Source organism: Poecile atricapillus, chromosome 2 (genome assembly GCF_030490865.1).
Source record: "Poecile atricapillus isolate bPoeAtr1 chromosome 2, bPoeAtr1.hap1, whole genome shotgun sequence".
Taxonomy (NCBI): Eukaryota; Metazoa; Chordata; class Aves; order Passeriformes; family Paridae; genus Poecile; species Poecile atricapillus.
The window spans coordinates 32989684-33006150 of NC_081250.1; the positions used below are offsets into that span (position 1 = coordinate 32989684).

Genomic DNA, 16467 nt, shown 5'->3' on the forward strand with positions numbered 1-16467 from the left:
TACCACATTTATATACCTGTTGTATAGAGGGAGGTACCACATTTAATGGGTCTTCTTTGCAACTCCATGGCAGCAGCTGCCCACTGAGGCAGGGATCTATGCCATCAATTTTACTTCATCAGTCTCCTAGCATTCAACAGTCATCCATAGCACCAGATCACGATTTGACTGCACTCAGCTTCAAATTCACAGTGTACATACAGACTTAAACCCATCTGCAGTCTTACCCAGTGTACCAGCACCAGGACCACTGATTCACAGTAATCCACACACCCTCATCAAAAGGGTTCTGAACATATATGTCCCATGTTCCTGCTGCTGCATTAGTCCAGAACCACCATTCAAATCCTAAAACTTGCCTTCAGCTTCAGAAAGTCATTTCCTTGCACAGAACTTCCAGGTGGCTGGCTCGGGGACCTCAAACTTGTAGTCATTGACACCTCCCTTTAGGAGCAGGACCCAGACCAAGGGTCAGGACATCCTTAAGAACTGGACTCTCTGGACACATTACAGTGCATGCAGAGGAGCCCACACTGCCTGTCCAGTTCTGTTCCCTGGCAAACTGGCCCAATTCCTTGGCAGAAGAATCAAAGGGGATTTTAGCTCAGTGACCAGATCACAAGTCCTGATTGATCCAGGGGAAATCACCCGCAGAGCAAATCAGAAGTTTCAAGGATGATACCTCTCCAAAGCAGGAGCAACCATCATACACATTTCAGCCACAGAGCTTTCAGAAATCCATGGTCAAGAGAATGAATTATCTCATTGGGAGGATTTGCTGAGGAAAAGCTCCCAGTGGGAGTAAGTAGGAAGGTATAGGAAAATGATACATGACTATTTTGAGAAATGATACTTAAGTAAAAATTGATTTCTAAATGTAACAAATATCATGCTTACAGAACCCTAAAAAAATACGATTCCAGGAGACAGGAAGAGACAATACTTGGAGATCAGCCCCTCTCTTCCCAACCTTCATTGTCTGTCTCTTTGGAAGAAAAGTGTTAATAGGAGACTGTGTAGGGCTGAACTCTGAACTAAGCTTACCTTCTTATTCAGTGCACTGCACTGTGACTGTGCTTTGGTCTGTGTTCTGGTTGTATTTGACATCACAACAAGAGTGTATTGGGGGGTCTTCTGCCTCGTAGGATGAGGCAGCTGCTGATGTCAGCAGGTGTTTGTTGAATGGGGTGGAAGGATGTTAGAGCACACATGAGAGCTGGGATCCAAGACACACGTAGGTCATGTGCAGTTTTACCTCTCCTGAATGAAGCAATAAATACAGCCACAAATGAAGACAGTTTGTTCAGAAAATTTGATTGGGAAGAATTGAGTGAAGTCACGTGGATGTTGGCTCAATTCTTGATAAATTGGCTGATCCTAGTGTATTTCAAGTAAGGCAGGCAGCACAGCAGGACTTCTGTGAAGTGCAAATTTTTATTCCTGTTCTTGGTGATACCATTATTCTTTGCTAAGGTCTTGTGTGGGATGTTCACACCATCCTTCAAAACAGTTGGAGCTGGCCACCACTGGTGGAGTTTGGGTTCTGGTTAGCTGTTTTGCTGGATGTTTTTGCCTTCCTGTGTTTGACAAACATGGTGATAGATTTTGATCTGTTTTACTTTCTTCTGCTGACCTTTTCTTTTCTCTCAATGTTTTTTTTTTTTTTGTTTGGCTTGAATTGGCATCAAATAAAGGGATGCATTTGGAAAGAGTGATTTTTTTTTTTCACCAGTGAGAGCAAAACTAGCTGGAGGTCCTACTTTTCTTGGAAAAGCAGTGACAAAAAAAGCTGGGAGCATGTCTTCTGGCAGGTGATAATACATAAATAGCTTTCCTGAATACCTATCAAATGCACTACTGTGTTATTAATAGCCATTCAAGCCAGTAATTGGTTTATTATGATTTTGAACCACTGATTTGTTTTTAACCTGGATGTCTTGGCCATCATATTAAAGTGAGCTAAGCTTTAATGTTTGTGCCATGTGCAAGTGATACAGCTGTATCAGTGATTTCCAAAGTTCACAAGTTTAATATATTCTGAAAAAAAATTATTTCAGTATGTCTTTTTCATGCTCTATCTTACTGTAGAGCTGAATGTTTGGAAAGGCTCAGCAGAATATTTTCCTTCATTTCATTAATTACTCAACTGTTGAAAAATGTCTGTTATTTCCTTCCAAAAATATACTATGGAAGAATTGAGAGTTGTGGTTTTAAGATACAATGGGAATGAGCTACCTCAGCTGTTATAATAGACTGGAAGAAAAAGGCTTAAGACATCAGTTCTGCGCTCCAAATCTTCACACAAAAAGGTAATGTAAACCTATCTATCACACATATAAATCTATCAGTACCTAAGATGTGTGTTTTGCTGGCACCTGTATCTCCACATTACTGAATTTCTTTGGAAAAAACTAACTGGGGTGATGAAGGTCCTCGATACATCTCTGTATAGCTTCCTTACCAGGCTGCAGTGGATGTCCTGTGCTGATGGAGCAATGGTGTCAGGGAAAGATGGATATCATAAAATCACAGAATGCTTGAGGTTGGAGGGGATTTCTGATGGTCACCTGGTGCAACCCCTACTCAGGCAAGGCCTCCATGTTTCCAAGGAGAGAGACTTCACACCCTCTCTGGGCTCAGTCCCCCTCATGGTCTAAAGTGCTTCCTTATGTTCAGATGGACTATCCTGTGTTTCAGCTGGTGCTCATTGCCTCTGGTCTTCTCACTGGGCACAAATAAAAAGAGCCTGGCTCCATCTTTGCAAGCTCCCTTCAGGTGGTTGTACATGCTGATGAGATCCTCTCTGAGCCTCTTCTTCTCCAGGCTGCACAGTTCCTGCTCAGCATTTCATCATATGAGAAATGTGTGACCCTTCATTACCTCAGTGGCCTTTCACTGGACTTGCTCCAGTAGCTCCATCTCCTTTGTTCTGGGCAGTTCTGAGCTGGACACAGTACTCCAGATGTGGTCCCACCAGGGCTGAGTAGAGCAGAAGGACCACTTCCCTCTCCACTCCTCCTCATGCAGTCCCTGATACTGTTTGCCTTCCTTCTAGTAAAGGCAGTTTGTTGGCCCCTGTCCCACTTGGTGTCCACCAGCACCCCCAGTCCTTCCTGCAGAGCTGCTTTCCATCTGATCAGCTGCAGCATGTGCTGGTCCTCCTCGCAGCATGGGACTGTTCCTCCCTACACGCAAGACTTTCCGTTTACCTTTGTTGACCTGCATGAGTTGTTGAATTGCATGTCAGTCCATTTCTGCAGCCTGTTCAGATCCCTTTGGTTGGCATCATGAACCTCACAATTTTTATCGTCAGCTAACTTGCTGAGGATACACCCTGCCCCATCACCCAGATAATTATGACAATATTGAGCAGGTCTGTCCCCAGTATTGGTTCCTGAGGTACATTGCTCATTATTGGCCTCCAATTAGACTTTGTAGCACTGATCATCACCCTCTGGGCCCAGAAATTCAGCCTGTTTTCATTCTCATTCAGGCCATAATTTATCATCTCCCCTGTTTGTGGGTCTTATGGGGAACAGTGTCAAAAGCGTGACTTAAATCAAGGTAGACAATGTCCATTGTCCTGACCATGTCTGTCATTCATGGTAGAATATCATCAGGTTGGTCAACTGTTGCTTTCCCTTGGTGAGTCCATGCTCCTGGTCACCTTGTCCTTCATGTGCCTGGAAGTGGTTTCCAGCATGAGTGGCTCTGTACCTTCTTAGGGCTGGAAATGGTTCTGACCAGGCTGTAGTTCTGTGGCTCCTTTTTCCTGCCCTTTTCAAAGATACAAATGGCATTTGCTTTCTTCCAGTCCTCAGACATGTCTTCCAGTTGCTGTGATTGTTCAAGGTTTAGAGTGGCCTCAAGATATCAGCCAGATTCTTCAGCACTCACCCCAGTAGGGCCCACAGACTCATGTATGTGTGTTTTAAAGGCTTTACAAAGACTCCTAAGTAAAAAAATTCTTATGCTTTTGGTCCCATCTTGTGTCATGAAGAATATAGAGAATAAACTTGTCACAGCTGCTTCTGCTTCTAAAATGCTGTGAAGGTCAGAAGGCAAAAGCAGAAATGAGATGGTATTAAGAAGTATGATCATTCAAGAATTCTTCCCAGGCTATTCAGGAAACCTAAGAAAAGGTGACTTCCACCCAGTCCTAAAAATGACAGTTACAAGCCTGACAACTTTATTACTCCAGCTATCTACCTAAGCATATTAAAAATGTCCTGCAGTGAGTTGTCCTTGTAGTGCTTCCATTTCTACCTCTCTGGTTTTCCTTGAGAGCTCGCCCACTGCTTTCCTCTTTTACTCCACTGCCCTGCTGATTGCTTGCTCCTATAATCCCAAATTTAAGGCCTGCCCAAGGTTGTTCCCATGCTCTTGCAGTTGTGTGGAAAGTGGGATAAAGAAAATTATCCTTTTTGCTGGGGCAAAGAGAGGAAGGAGCTTTACAATAAGGAACTGAAAGCATAATCCACCTTCTTAAGCAAAATATTCTGCTCCAAGGACTAAAAATCACTTGATGGCTCTCACAGACAAGTAAAATATTAATTTGTGTTTAGCTGTGGTATACATATGATCTCAGGGCAGGGATCTTATAACCTTCCCCTTGACTAATGCAGAAAAGGTGAAGATTGCTGAGGTAAGCCAATAGCTCCTCCATGCTGAAATTCAGTATGCTTCAGATGGTGAAATGGGACAGAGCCAGTGGAAACCAAAAATTGAAACATCGTTTCTAAGTGAAGAAAGTTTTGTTACCTACATAGTAGTGGGTCAAGAAAAGGTGAGGCCAGTTCAGCTAAATAGGGAGAAAAGTAGTTTATCTAATTATTTTTGCTTTCCCCCATAATTTTGTTGGAAAAAAAAAATCGAGGGATGAGAGCATTTCATCACTTTCTCACTTATGGACTTCTCACTGATTTTGATAGCAACAATATTGTGAGGGCTACAGATGCATTCAGATCCAAAAAGAGCTAAAGCAAGCTGTTCACTGAAGTGAGAAATGATGCATATTATTATCCTTAAGCTGGTGTTAGAAGGCAAAAGTTAAGAAAGCATTGATAGGCAGATTAATACACACTGCAACAAATCCTCTCTTCAGGCTTTCTGTCAAATGTAATTTATTTTTTAAAAAAATTGTTCTAAGAATGGTTATTAAAAGACTGAAAGTTGAGATGACCAGACTTGCTAAGGTTTAAAGTTCATGAGATAGATTTTGCAAAGCTAATGCTGTAGTTTCCATTTTCCCAACTCATCCAGGAATTTGTCGTGCTAATTTACATCCCAGGTTCTAGAAGGGAATGCACGCCTCTCCCCAAAATCAGCCTTCATAAGGAATGTTATTTCTGCCCTCTCGTGGCCACGGAACATTTTGCAGTTTTGCATCGAAGAGAATTGCAGACTTGAATCACATTTCGGTAATTGCAAATTGCTTTTACTTCAGAGAACAGACATAAGTTTTGTATCTCCGAGTCAGTTTTCCTGTATAAAATATATTTATGTGTATCTTTAATTTGAATACAATGATTATTTAGATTATCAAATTAATTACATAAAATTCTTATAGTTTATATCGTAACCTAGAATGTGAATATTGTGACTTGCATGTTACAAGAAATAGTTAAACAGCTTTTATTTTCTAGTGACTGAAATTATTTTAGTTTTAGGGCCTGTGCCCCACTTTTGGTCTGTTCACGTGAAAAATATTGTATAATTGCATGTGGCAGCTTCTTTAAACTTCAGCGAATCTTTAACTTATTTATAAATTAAATTGCACTCAGTTTCCATGTCATGTCAATCAATCAATCAATCAATCAATCAACTCACTGATTCCACTGGAGTTACTTTAAATTTATCACAGACCATTGTCAGGATCAGAGTACAAGGTCAACTTATATTTTAGAAAGATCCTATGCAGTGTCAGGGAGACCATGTATCCCATATATGAGTAATGCTGTCCACTACAGGCTTATAGAGGGTTTAATTGTTTCAGTTAAGGCTGCTGCTTATCACATTTTCTGGTAGTCAAGTATCCAGAGACAGAATAGGTACATGTTCATTCACAGTGATTTCTCTTGTGCTTATTAGCTAGTGAGGGTCTGAACAAGAAATTTTGTAGTGCACATGTAAGACCATATAAAACAACAGTGATTTAAGAGAAAAGTATTACAAAAAAACAAGAATAGATTATTCACTGTCAAATAATACTAACAAATGAGAATATTTTTCTGTTACATGTTAGAAAATGGGAAAAAAACCCCATGACTTCATACGTTAACTGCAGACTTTTTCCTATGTGCTCCTTTTCAGTCAACCCAATTTACTGTATCCTCATCTTGGTGATTTCTGGGGTAACTAAGAAAATTGCTACTGCACATGTGTCAGTGCCAAACTGTGCACCATCTGCAGTTAGCAGCAGAGGGAAATAAGACCCAGAAAGAATTTATCACTAGTTACACATTTGAGGCAGGGGTGGGCTCTGAAATCCTCCAGCTCCCCACCCTGGATTCATAAAATCATATGCAGTATAAATATGGACAAGAACATATTTGATAGGAAATGTCTTGAAATGCAGAGCTGACAGAAACATGTGGTGGTGACTGAGCAGACACAGCAATAACCTTCTGAAAACTGTCTGCTCTTTTCCCCTCCCTTGCTCTTACCGCAGACTGACACACCAAAAGCAATTCTGAATCACCTGGGTTCACACTTCTTTCAAGATTCCATAAGCCATATGTGATCCCAGTATAACTACACCATAGGCTGCTCTGGAGTATCTCCACTGGTATTTAATTTCTTCACAGGAATCTAAATTAAACTTCTGACTTTTCTTTCATAGCTGCCAAAAGAAATCAGCTGCAGAATCAGGCTGTACAATTTTGTTTGAAATGCGTCTTGAGGGACAGGCAAACCTGCACCTCTGCAGAATGGATGATGGTCTCTAAAGGCAAGTAGGTACTTAGTCAAGATGGTAACTACACTCAAAGACAAGCTCAGCGCCAAACGTGCTTTTATGTTTTTCTTGAGCCACTGTCTTCAACGGCAGAGTTCAAAGAAAGTTTGTCTCCATTCTTTTACAAATAAATTTCTCCATATTGGCCATAGAATAAATTCCAAACACTTTTATTGCCCAAGATCTGGATGTATTTTAAATACCCACAGAGTTAAGCAGCTAAGAGAAGCAGATGATCTTTCAAAGTTCTCCTCTGTTCTCCTTCACTAATTCATCCAAATAGGAAGTGCTCCAGGATTTGGAGCAGAGATCCCCCTGCATCCTGCAGATCCAGGTGAGGCAGGCTGTTGCCCTACACCCCATGAAGGACCCCATGCCAGAGCAAGTGGATGCCAGGAAGAGGCTGTGACCACATAAGAAGCCTGCGCTGGAGCGGGTTTGCTAGCAGGACTGACCCACACTGGACATTTTGTTCCTGAAGGACAGCACCCCATGGGAGGGACTCACACTGTGGTAGTTTGTGAAGATGCTCAGCCCGTGCGTTTATACTGGAGAAGCCCATGGAAGGGTGTCTCCAGGAAGAGGGACTCCACGTTGGAGCAGAAGAATAGTGTGAGGAGTCTTCCCCCCGAGAAGGAAGGAATGGCAGAAACATCACTCAATTAACTGTGGGTCAATTGAGTGATGTGCATCACTGCAGGGGTGGAGAAGGTAGAGGTAGAGAATTTGGGAGTGATATTCCTTATCTTCACCCATGAGGCTTTTGTTAGATTTTTTTTCCTTAACTGTCCAGCTGAAGATGAAAGTGATATGGTGGTTTTGGTAGGATCCTTGTGTCCAACCTGGGTCAGCCCACCACAAGCATCTCCACGAACTGTAAATCTGTTTTCAACTGATAACTTTGATATAAAGCTCCTCAGAGATATAATATGTACTTTGAACCTCAGTAATGCAAACTAATTTAATGTTTTCTTTCATGTGAGCTGGGGTGGCTTTAGGAACTAAGGGTCAAAACCCAAGTAAAATTTTGGTTTACAGTATTCCTAATAGTCGCCTCTGGTTTTGAACCACTTTTCATCTATTACTTGTTACCTGTACGTGCACAAATGTGGTATTTGCAAAGATACCTACATGGCTCTGTGTGCTCTACAAAACTCAGGTTGCATTGCTGCATGTCTGTGCATTTGTGCTACAGTATGCAGCATGTGAAGTTTAGCCCCAGTTTCTATTATTTAAACATTTCTTTCAGTGTGGCTGAGGTATCAAATATATGTGAGGAGAGAGGAGGGCACGTTGTCCAACCTCCTGTCGAAAGCATGGCCAACCTACTTTTAAAAGCATGGCCTTAAAAGAAATAATTATCTGCTGAAGCATTTCTGTGTGAGACAAAGCAGTACTTGTGTGCCTCTGAAAATTTGGGATGTAGCAAAATGAATTTTCCTGTGCAAGGTTTTTCTGACCTATGTCTGTCTTAATCACCTGATTCCTTTTTTAAGATCTGCAAACAATGGAAATACCCTTCTGTTTTTCATTTCCCTTTATGCACAATCAGCATGTTGGAGGATGGTAATAAAAGGATGGAATGAACTTGAATAGCATTTAATAAGTTCTAGGTTTAGAAATTTGTCATAACTGTATACTTTTTTCTCAAGATTTCAAGTACAATGGTAGCCTAGAGAGGTATCTGAGTTTTCTGAAAGCCAATCTAGAATATTTCTTCTACCAGTTAACTCTGGGGATCTAAGTGGATAATCTGTATTATCCACTTAGACAACTGTAAGAGAAACTTATTTTTTGTTGGTTTTCACTGAAATTTTAATTGGATACAGTTCTGACTAAGGCCTTAGGACTGATCTTCTGGTTAATCACTGGATAGGATACACTGTGCACAAATATGAAGAGATGAAAAAATATATTTTCTCCTATCCATTTTTCATAAGATAAAGTACACATAAAGCTACTGTCAGCCTCTCTTTTCTTTCCTAGTAGCACAAATTTTTCTCATCCAAACTCTGTGCTACAAAAGATCTGAGTGGCACAACTGAGGCCCATCTGCGTTATGTCATCAGGAGAGCATCACAAATGCAAATCAGATATCTATGGCTGTCAATGCACCTGTGCCAGATGTACTTCTGTGGGTGGCACTATTGAAAGCACTTCCAATTCCTGCTAACAGCTCTTAAACTTGGGGAAATTTTTAAAATGTCTTGCTTAAAGTTTGGAAATTTCTAGAAGTCTGTAATGACTAAGGGTAGCCCACTTGCCATATTTTAAAGAAAATGCAAAAGGCAGTTGCAAAAGCAATTGAAAGGAAAGTAAGACTGACAGGTTTCAAACATAATTCCTAAGTCTGGCTCCTTCTGATGGTAAACCAAATGTGTCACTTTACACTCCACTAAATCTGTCTAAATGATATATTGAAATCAACCCCATGATGAGCCTTTGGACTTAAAATTAATCAGTACATTGTCAGCTGTCTTCTCTATAAGCTTAAGTCAGAACCTAAAATAAGCCCGGTGTGTTTTGCACGGAGACTTTAGTAATAGGCATAAATATTACTTGTTTGGCAAGGAAGGCTGGGAGCTCCTGAACCCTGCAAGAATTCATGCCAGGAAGTCTCAATAGTCTGTCAGATGATTTACTTGTGTCCTTTCCTTGCTTTTTCCCAATTCATGAATAATATCTGTATGTGGATAATAAATAATCCAGTGAGTGATAGCTAGAGCAATGTATGTTGCCTGTTGCGCCCCTTCTCCTCCTGTTGCACTATCCAGTGATTGTTTTCTTGGCTCATGTACTCTCAAGCCAAACTGAAATTCTGCAAAGCATAGCATAATTCCTACTTTATGTACTTTTCACCTAGCAGCTCCCCTGCTGAGGAAAAATAAATCAATAGCCATCTCCAGTATCCATGCTATGAAGCTTGCAATAAGAGGACAACTTAATTGTACCTGCTGTTGGGCCAATGTTTGGGCTTCTGCTTTCCTCCCACAGCAGCTATCATTAATGCCAATTGACGTGCAACTTTTCCTTGTTGCTAGGTGATATGTGCCTTAAAAAGGCAGCTTCTATTGAATTCTCACAGGGATTCTCACAAATCTTGTTTGGTTTTGGTTCACATGATGTGCAGTGAGGTTTGCAGGACCAGAAACACAGCTCAGAGTTCAGGGCATTTCCTTTTGCTGTCCATTTGACTGTAAATCACTTAAAGATCCTGATTTTCCTGACTGAAGAATGAATGACACCTGTTCTGGCGGTAGGCAATGGCAAGACTTCTACTTCATAGCCTGGATCTTTGACTTTTCCCACACACAATTTGTTGACCAGTGTCCTTCAGCATGGACTTGGCTGCTGTACCCAAGTGTTATACTGCAAAACAGGTCTTTCATCAACACTTGTTAGGTAAAGTGTTTTCTGTGGCTCAGAGAAAAACCCAAAGATTAATTTGGGACTCTTGCATTCAGAAAATGTAAGCTCATTGGTTTTTATCTGTTTAGAATTTCCTATCTCTTTGTTATTTCAAGTATGAGTGAGTAGAGAGAGTAGATCTTCTCAGGACCATAGTCTTATTCCTTTAGATTAAATTAGATTCACCAGGTACAGGTTGAATAGAGTTGTGTTTTCTGTAATCTCATTAACTTTGTGGAGAAATGGCAACTCAGCTTCTGTCACATCTGTGAATTTATCTGATCAATTTGATAGGGCTTTTTTTCAGGTCATTCTAAAGACATGTGGAATGTAAGGATATGTGGTTACTGGTTTTTCAGCATAAAAACTAAGACAACAGACAGGAGAAGTAAAAAACTCTCGGATACCCAAGCCTTGGGGAAAAGAAGGCAACAGGACAGTAACAAAAAGAGCTCCTGGACCACTTCTTGATGGGACTTGAACAGAACCACTCAGTGCCTTGAGGAGATCCAGCCGGACTCTGAATGGACACTGTGAACATGTGTGTGTATGATCTGATAGCAAATTTCAAGCCAGGCTAGCTGGATAGTAGAGTGAGTGGTCTGATTGCCAGCAACTGAGGAGTCACAGGGACCTGGAGGCCTGAGGGCTAGGAACTGGAGAGAGGCAGATTGTCTGGTTCCAAGCTGTAGAACAGACTGAGCATCAAAGGGCTGCTGATGAAGGCACCCATTTGTGTGTGTGATTCTAATGTCAATTTAAAGCTGGACTAGCAGGTGAGCAGAAGAGGTGTAAGAGCCAGCTGCCAGAGAGACAAGCTGCCTTTCAGATTTATATCTAAGATGACCCATAAAAAACAGGAAAAGTGTTTCTCAATGCTTTCTTTTCTTTAGCAGCTTATCACACAAAGGCTATCCACAGTTTTGATTCTGCTTCTGATTGTTATTCACATCGTAGGCTTCTTTTTATTTGAACCATGCATCTTTATTAATTTTATGCTTCTTTTAATTTGATTTAAAACACTTTAAATTATATAGCTATTGTTCTGAAATTTGGTTTTACAACCAATAATTATCACATAAATAAATAAAATTTATACTACACTGTCACTGAAGTAAACTACTACAACAATCACTACAATTATCATCGCCTTATATGTCAAGGGTTTGCACAGAAAAAAATACATTATGCATACATGAAGGCAGGTTTGCATTTCAATTCACACATGTTTCCTTTACATGACCTTTAGTTTTGAAAACACACTGCAGCTTTTCCAAGTCTTTCAGATTCCATCTTCAAAATTTCATTCCAGTATTAACGTAACTGTTGGAATTCATATCCCTAAAAATACCAGACAAAAAAACCAAAAGCTGTTATAATTAGGTGAGACAGTGAGAAAGGAATGGAAGGAATCAAATTAAATGAGAGAGAACCTTGGCTTCTAATGGATCTGTTATCTTTTCTGGCCTGAACTTCTATTTTATGCATGTGTCAGATGGAGGTCAGGGGTACTCAACTGAAACTCAGTTACAAGACAAATGGGCAGTTCCAGTAAGGCAGCAGTTATGATAGAAGGACTGTTATTGAAGAACTGGTTTAAATTAATTGTAGTAGTAGCAGGAAATAGTTTTGCTATCTGGAAAAAAATTCTGAGATGTCATAAAATTTTTTTCAAGGTAACACGGAATGAAAAATCAAAATCTCAAACATTGTCGCAGTAAGAAAATATAGAAAAAAAAATAGGATCGGATAAAAAGAAGTTCAGAATCTGCTGTTCATCTTGGAATTTTGTCTTTTTTTAACTCTAATTTGTATAAATTTAGAAAAAGGAAGAGCAATTTTAATGTAAGTTTGCAATTTTATAGTGCTGAAATGGGATATTTTAATGATTCTGAACCTTCTTCATCAAAGCTATAACTTTTCAAAATGTAACCTGATCTAAAAAAGCATCAAACGTAATCCTGTCATATGAACATTTTCAGATCTGACTATTTGGCACCTTCTCATTAGAGAAGGTTTTATAAAAGGATTACTACTTTTGATGAGACTTTTTGATTTGATGAACTGCAATCTTTCTTTTGGCAAATTGAGCTCATATTGAAATGCTTAAGAATATTCCTAGAGGAATTCTAGCTGTATTTAATCATCGCTAGCCTATGATTTAATATGCATTTTAATATGTGGCTTGAACACTTGTGTAGCATTACCTGGTTCAGATTCCTGAATTTCTTGAGGCAGATTGACAGCCAGTGACTTCCCAAATCTCTGTGGCAAATTTAGAAGTGATTGACTAAAACCTTTAACAAGTGGAGATCTCCCAAGCCTGTTTGATACCTTTGAAGCATGATTAGGTATGTTCTCTCCAAAAGCTCTTCCAAATCTCAGGGGCAAATTAGCAAATGGTTTAATGCTTCTTTCTTCTGGATAATTTCTTCCAAATCTAAGAGGTAAATTAGAAACTGAATTTGGCATCTTGCTTGCTGTAAAAGGGTTCATTTTAATGATATATTTTGATCCCCAGTCTTCCATTTCTTCAAAATTGAGACTCCTCTGCTTTTCTTCCAAAATATTATCCTTAATCTAAAGAAAAACAATTTAAAAAAGGATATGAACATTTTATAGGGCATTACTCCAGCTACCAGTGACACAAAGTACTCAATTTAATACCATCTTAGAAAGATGCTGGGTAATCTCATTTTTTTTAATATGTAATAATTTTTGGTTCCATTTGCTAAACTCCATTGTAACTTGAGCTCTTGCATATGGATTACCTCATATGCTGACATTATCCTTGCCTTTTCATTACTCTGACCACAAGGGTGTATTTCCACATCAGTATCAGCAAATGGCTCAGCTGAAATGGTGTCAGTTGGAAATATTTCTGGGCACAGATGTCAGTACCTGTGCAGTCAGTTAAGGTAGGACAGCAGTTGCTGTCGGTTCCACATTTGCTAGTATCACCACCTGAAGTTTTTTAGAGGGGAAGATGCTGAACATATTTAGTGACTTCACACAGACCCAGACTCTTACTCATCTGGTCTGGACAAGCAGAAGGATGGACCAAGCTACCTGAAGGTATAGCTCATTTCTTCCTCAGCATCAGGTGGATGCTTTGGACCCAATATCCATCCAGGCTAACAGACAGGGAAGTGAATGGAAAGCTTTTGGGTCAAGTCCACATTATTCCAGTTCTGGCCTTGCAGCATAGAGGTTGCCTGAGCTTTAAATGGCTTTACTACTCCACTAGTACACAGGATGCATTGGGAGCTCCTGGACTCCTAATTTTTGTGCAACCAGCACAAGATATACTTTCTGTATCTATGCTGTCATATAGTGAAGAATTGAGACTAGCATATAACTGTCTCATGCTGTAAAGAGCAGTTGTTGCCTGAAAAATACCTTTATTAGTATGACCCTTCTTACTTTTGTGACAAAAATTAAGTTTCCAGGGCTTAACAGCAAATATGTACAAATATGGATTTAAGTTTCAGTTAAAGACACAAATGCTACTAATTCTAATTTCACTTCCTTATCCCTATTGGTCTTCCCTGTGAGCTTCTCCATTTACTAGCAGGGAATGGGAATGAGCCATTCTAGTTCATACTTCATGATTAAAACTTTAAATAAACTATCCTTCTGATTGCACCTGCGCACTGCTTCTGGAAGTATATAAAAGATAGTGAGCTAAAGTTTGGAGGATTTGACTAGCATAATTGAAATTGTATTTTGTTTTGAAGGATGTTTATTATACTGATGATGATAAGTTAAAAAGAAAGGTTGGCTCCCATTTCCTAGGGAGTATTTGCAGGGAAGACATGAAAAATAATACAGATGAAGTGTGCAAATTTCATTTGGCACCTATTGGGACATAATAAATGTGCAACCCTGCAAATAAATTTTTATAGACAATTTCCAGAGTAAAATGTTAAGACCATTAACTATATTAGATTTAAAATGTTCTCTGTTTATCATTATTCTTTGAGTATTACAAGCATGCCTTTATTAATTTTGGATTAATAATCTGTTATATTATGTGCAAAAAATGCCTGACAGGAATGCTAATTGAGGACTCACTGTGTAAGTAAGAAACATTTCAGAAAAAGTCACAGCCTAATCACAAAGCTGTACTGCAAGAAAATCAAAACATGAGTTGATTTACACAGGATGTGTGTTTGAGCAAATTAATTTCTTGAAGATTCTTTCAGCAAGCTTTTTTCATACTGCTAGTGCTGTAATGCTGAATGCTGTGGAATGAGTTTAGACAGCCTGTGCCAAAACATCCAGTGTGCTCAGGATCTGACCCACAGTTCCCCCAAATAATGTCATAGTAATACAGATCTTACCTCATAATATTTATCATCATTGTCTTCTCTGCTCTGCAGCCTGGACTTCATTGGTTCATTCAGGCACTTGCTGTTTGATGTGAGAAAGACCACTGTAGCTAAAGCAAACAGAATAAACTTCTTTGTTGAAATGGCTTTCATTTTTCCCAAGTTAAGCTTACTTAGAGAGCTCAGAATCTGTACAGATAATAAAACTGCCATCTTTTTATATAATCAGAAAACAAAACAAAATTTTTTCACCATGACATCAGTCTCTAAAGCTCCAATTCCCAGTATTAATTAGGGAAGTAATTTGAATATAGTTGAAGAATGTTGGGAATTTCTTTTGTAAAGCTTTTAACACAGCATAACTTCTTGTTAAGGACACTCTGACTTTACAAATATTTTCTTCTGGTGAAGTATGTCTTAATTAGATAATTTTGAGAGCCACAACAGTGGGGATATACAATAGCCGCAATGCTCCATCACCAGTCGACAAAAGCACCGTGTTTCTTTCTTTTGTATCAGTGTCCTCAGAAGGATTATGAAAGGAAGCTTTCCCCCATGTAAGCATTCTTCTGCTTAAACAATCCTTTTGGACCTCAGAATACTTGTTTATACTTATGTACACCTAGGAATATTTGTCCCATTGAAATCAAGTGCTGTCTACTGGAGTTGTTGATCAGATCCTATGAGATGTTATGCATCAATGTGATCTATTGATGTACATAGTGTCTATGCTCTAAATTTGATGTGTTAATTTGCATTGAGAATGGATTAGGTGCATGCTTTTAAAACTCTGCCCACAAGGTAAATTTTTAGAAATTCCAGAGATTATGTTACATCTATATTTTTAAGGCCAAATTTCCAACAGTGGTTTTTAAAAAGGCATCTGCCACTTAGCTGAACACAATGAAAGCACTGGACTGCCCATGCATGTTCTGTCCCTGAAGGAGATTCAGGATGCGGACTAAACCTACCCATAAAGCACACATTGAATTTGTTGCTAGATAGGCTGGTGAGACAGACTAATATTAGAAAAAAATGCATATTGTGTTGTTCTTCCATTTGTTACTACTGAATTCTTGAACTGATTTAAATTAGTACTTAAAAACTTTCCATATGGAGGAAATTTGATTGCTCACATTAAGCATTCACACTGAAAATTGGACTCCAGGCATGTTATTTTGCAATTCAACGCCAGAGTTGTAAAACGTCCATTCCATCACAGCACTAGCAGTATTGTCCCAAGAGAACATGCTTTATGCTGTGGGCAGCATGGATACTATGGACTGTTTATCTGTTGACAGTATGTTACTGTCTTTGGTGCACAGTGAAGCTGAAGGATTTGCAAGTAAACTCATTTTTTAATTAAGATGGCTGTTTTGATGGGTGCACATATGCAGTTGTTTCTACCTTAGATTCTCTGAAAATGAGATCCTGAAAGCCATAAGCAGCCTTCAGAGGGAAATCCCCCTGACAGAGCTGGAAGTGAAAAAGGGACAGTTTCTCTTAGATGAACTTCCTAGGTGGAGAGGGTGTCAAAGATTCTACTCGTTTTTTATGTGACAAGAGACCATCAAATTGCTAAAATAGATGAGAATGGTAGCAGTAAGAGAATTAAGAGCTCCTGTGAGAAAAGAGTGTATTTTAATAATTTACTGGCTTTTGTGTGTCACTTTCCTTTGCTGTTATACATTCACATTTACATTTTTACATTTACATTTTTGTACTCCTTGTTTCTTTGTGGTGTGCAATCCTTCTGGCCCTGGCTGACAGCAA

At 39.3% G+C, this 16467-nt stretch overlaps 1 protein-coding gene across 1 annotated transcript; it reads right to left on the reverse strand.

The window, feature by feature from the left end:
* Positions 1-12517: 12517 nt before the first annotated feature.
* Positions 12518-14881, reverse strand: NPVF (neuropeptide VF precursor). Its single transcript, XM_058831059.1, has 2 exons — positions 14707-14881; positions 12518-12943 (listed from the first exon to the last, which is right to left on the reverse strand). Exons 1-2 carry the CDS (start codon positions 14845-14847, stop codon positions 12518-12520), a joined length of 567 nt encoding a protein of 188 aa, XP_058687042.1. The 5' UTR covers positions 14848-14881.
* Between the last annotated feature and the right edge of the window lie 1586 nt (positions 14882-16467).

Bases quoted from the DNA above. Each gene is read 5' to 3' on its own strand.
- NPVF (XM_058831059.1), bottom strand. From the start codon at position 14,847: ATGAAAGCCATTTCAACAAAGAAGTTTATTCTGTTTGCTTTAGCTACA. The intron at 12,944-14,706 runs GTAAGATCTGTA...GTTTTTCTTTAG, and splicing joins ATGATGATAAATATTATGAG to ATTAAGGATAATATTTTGGA.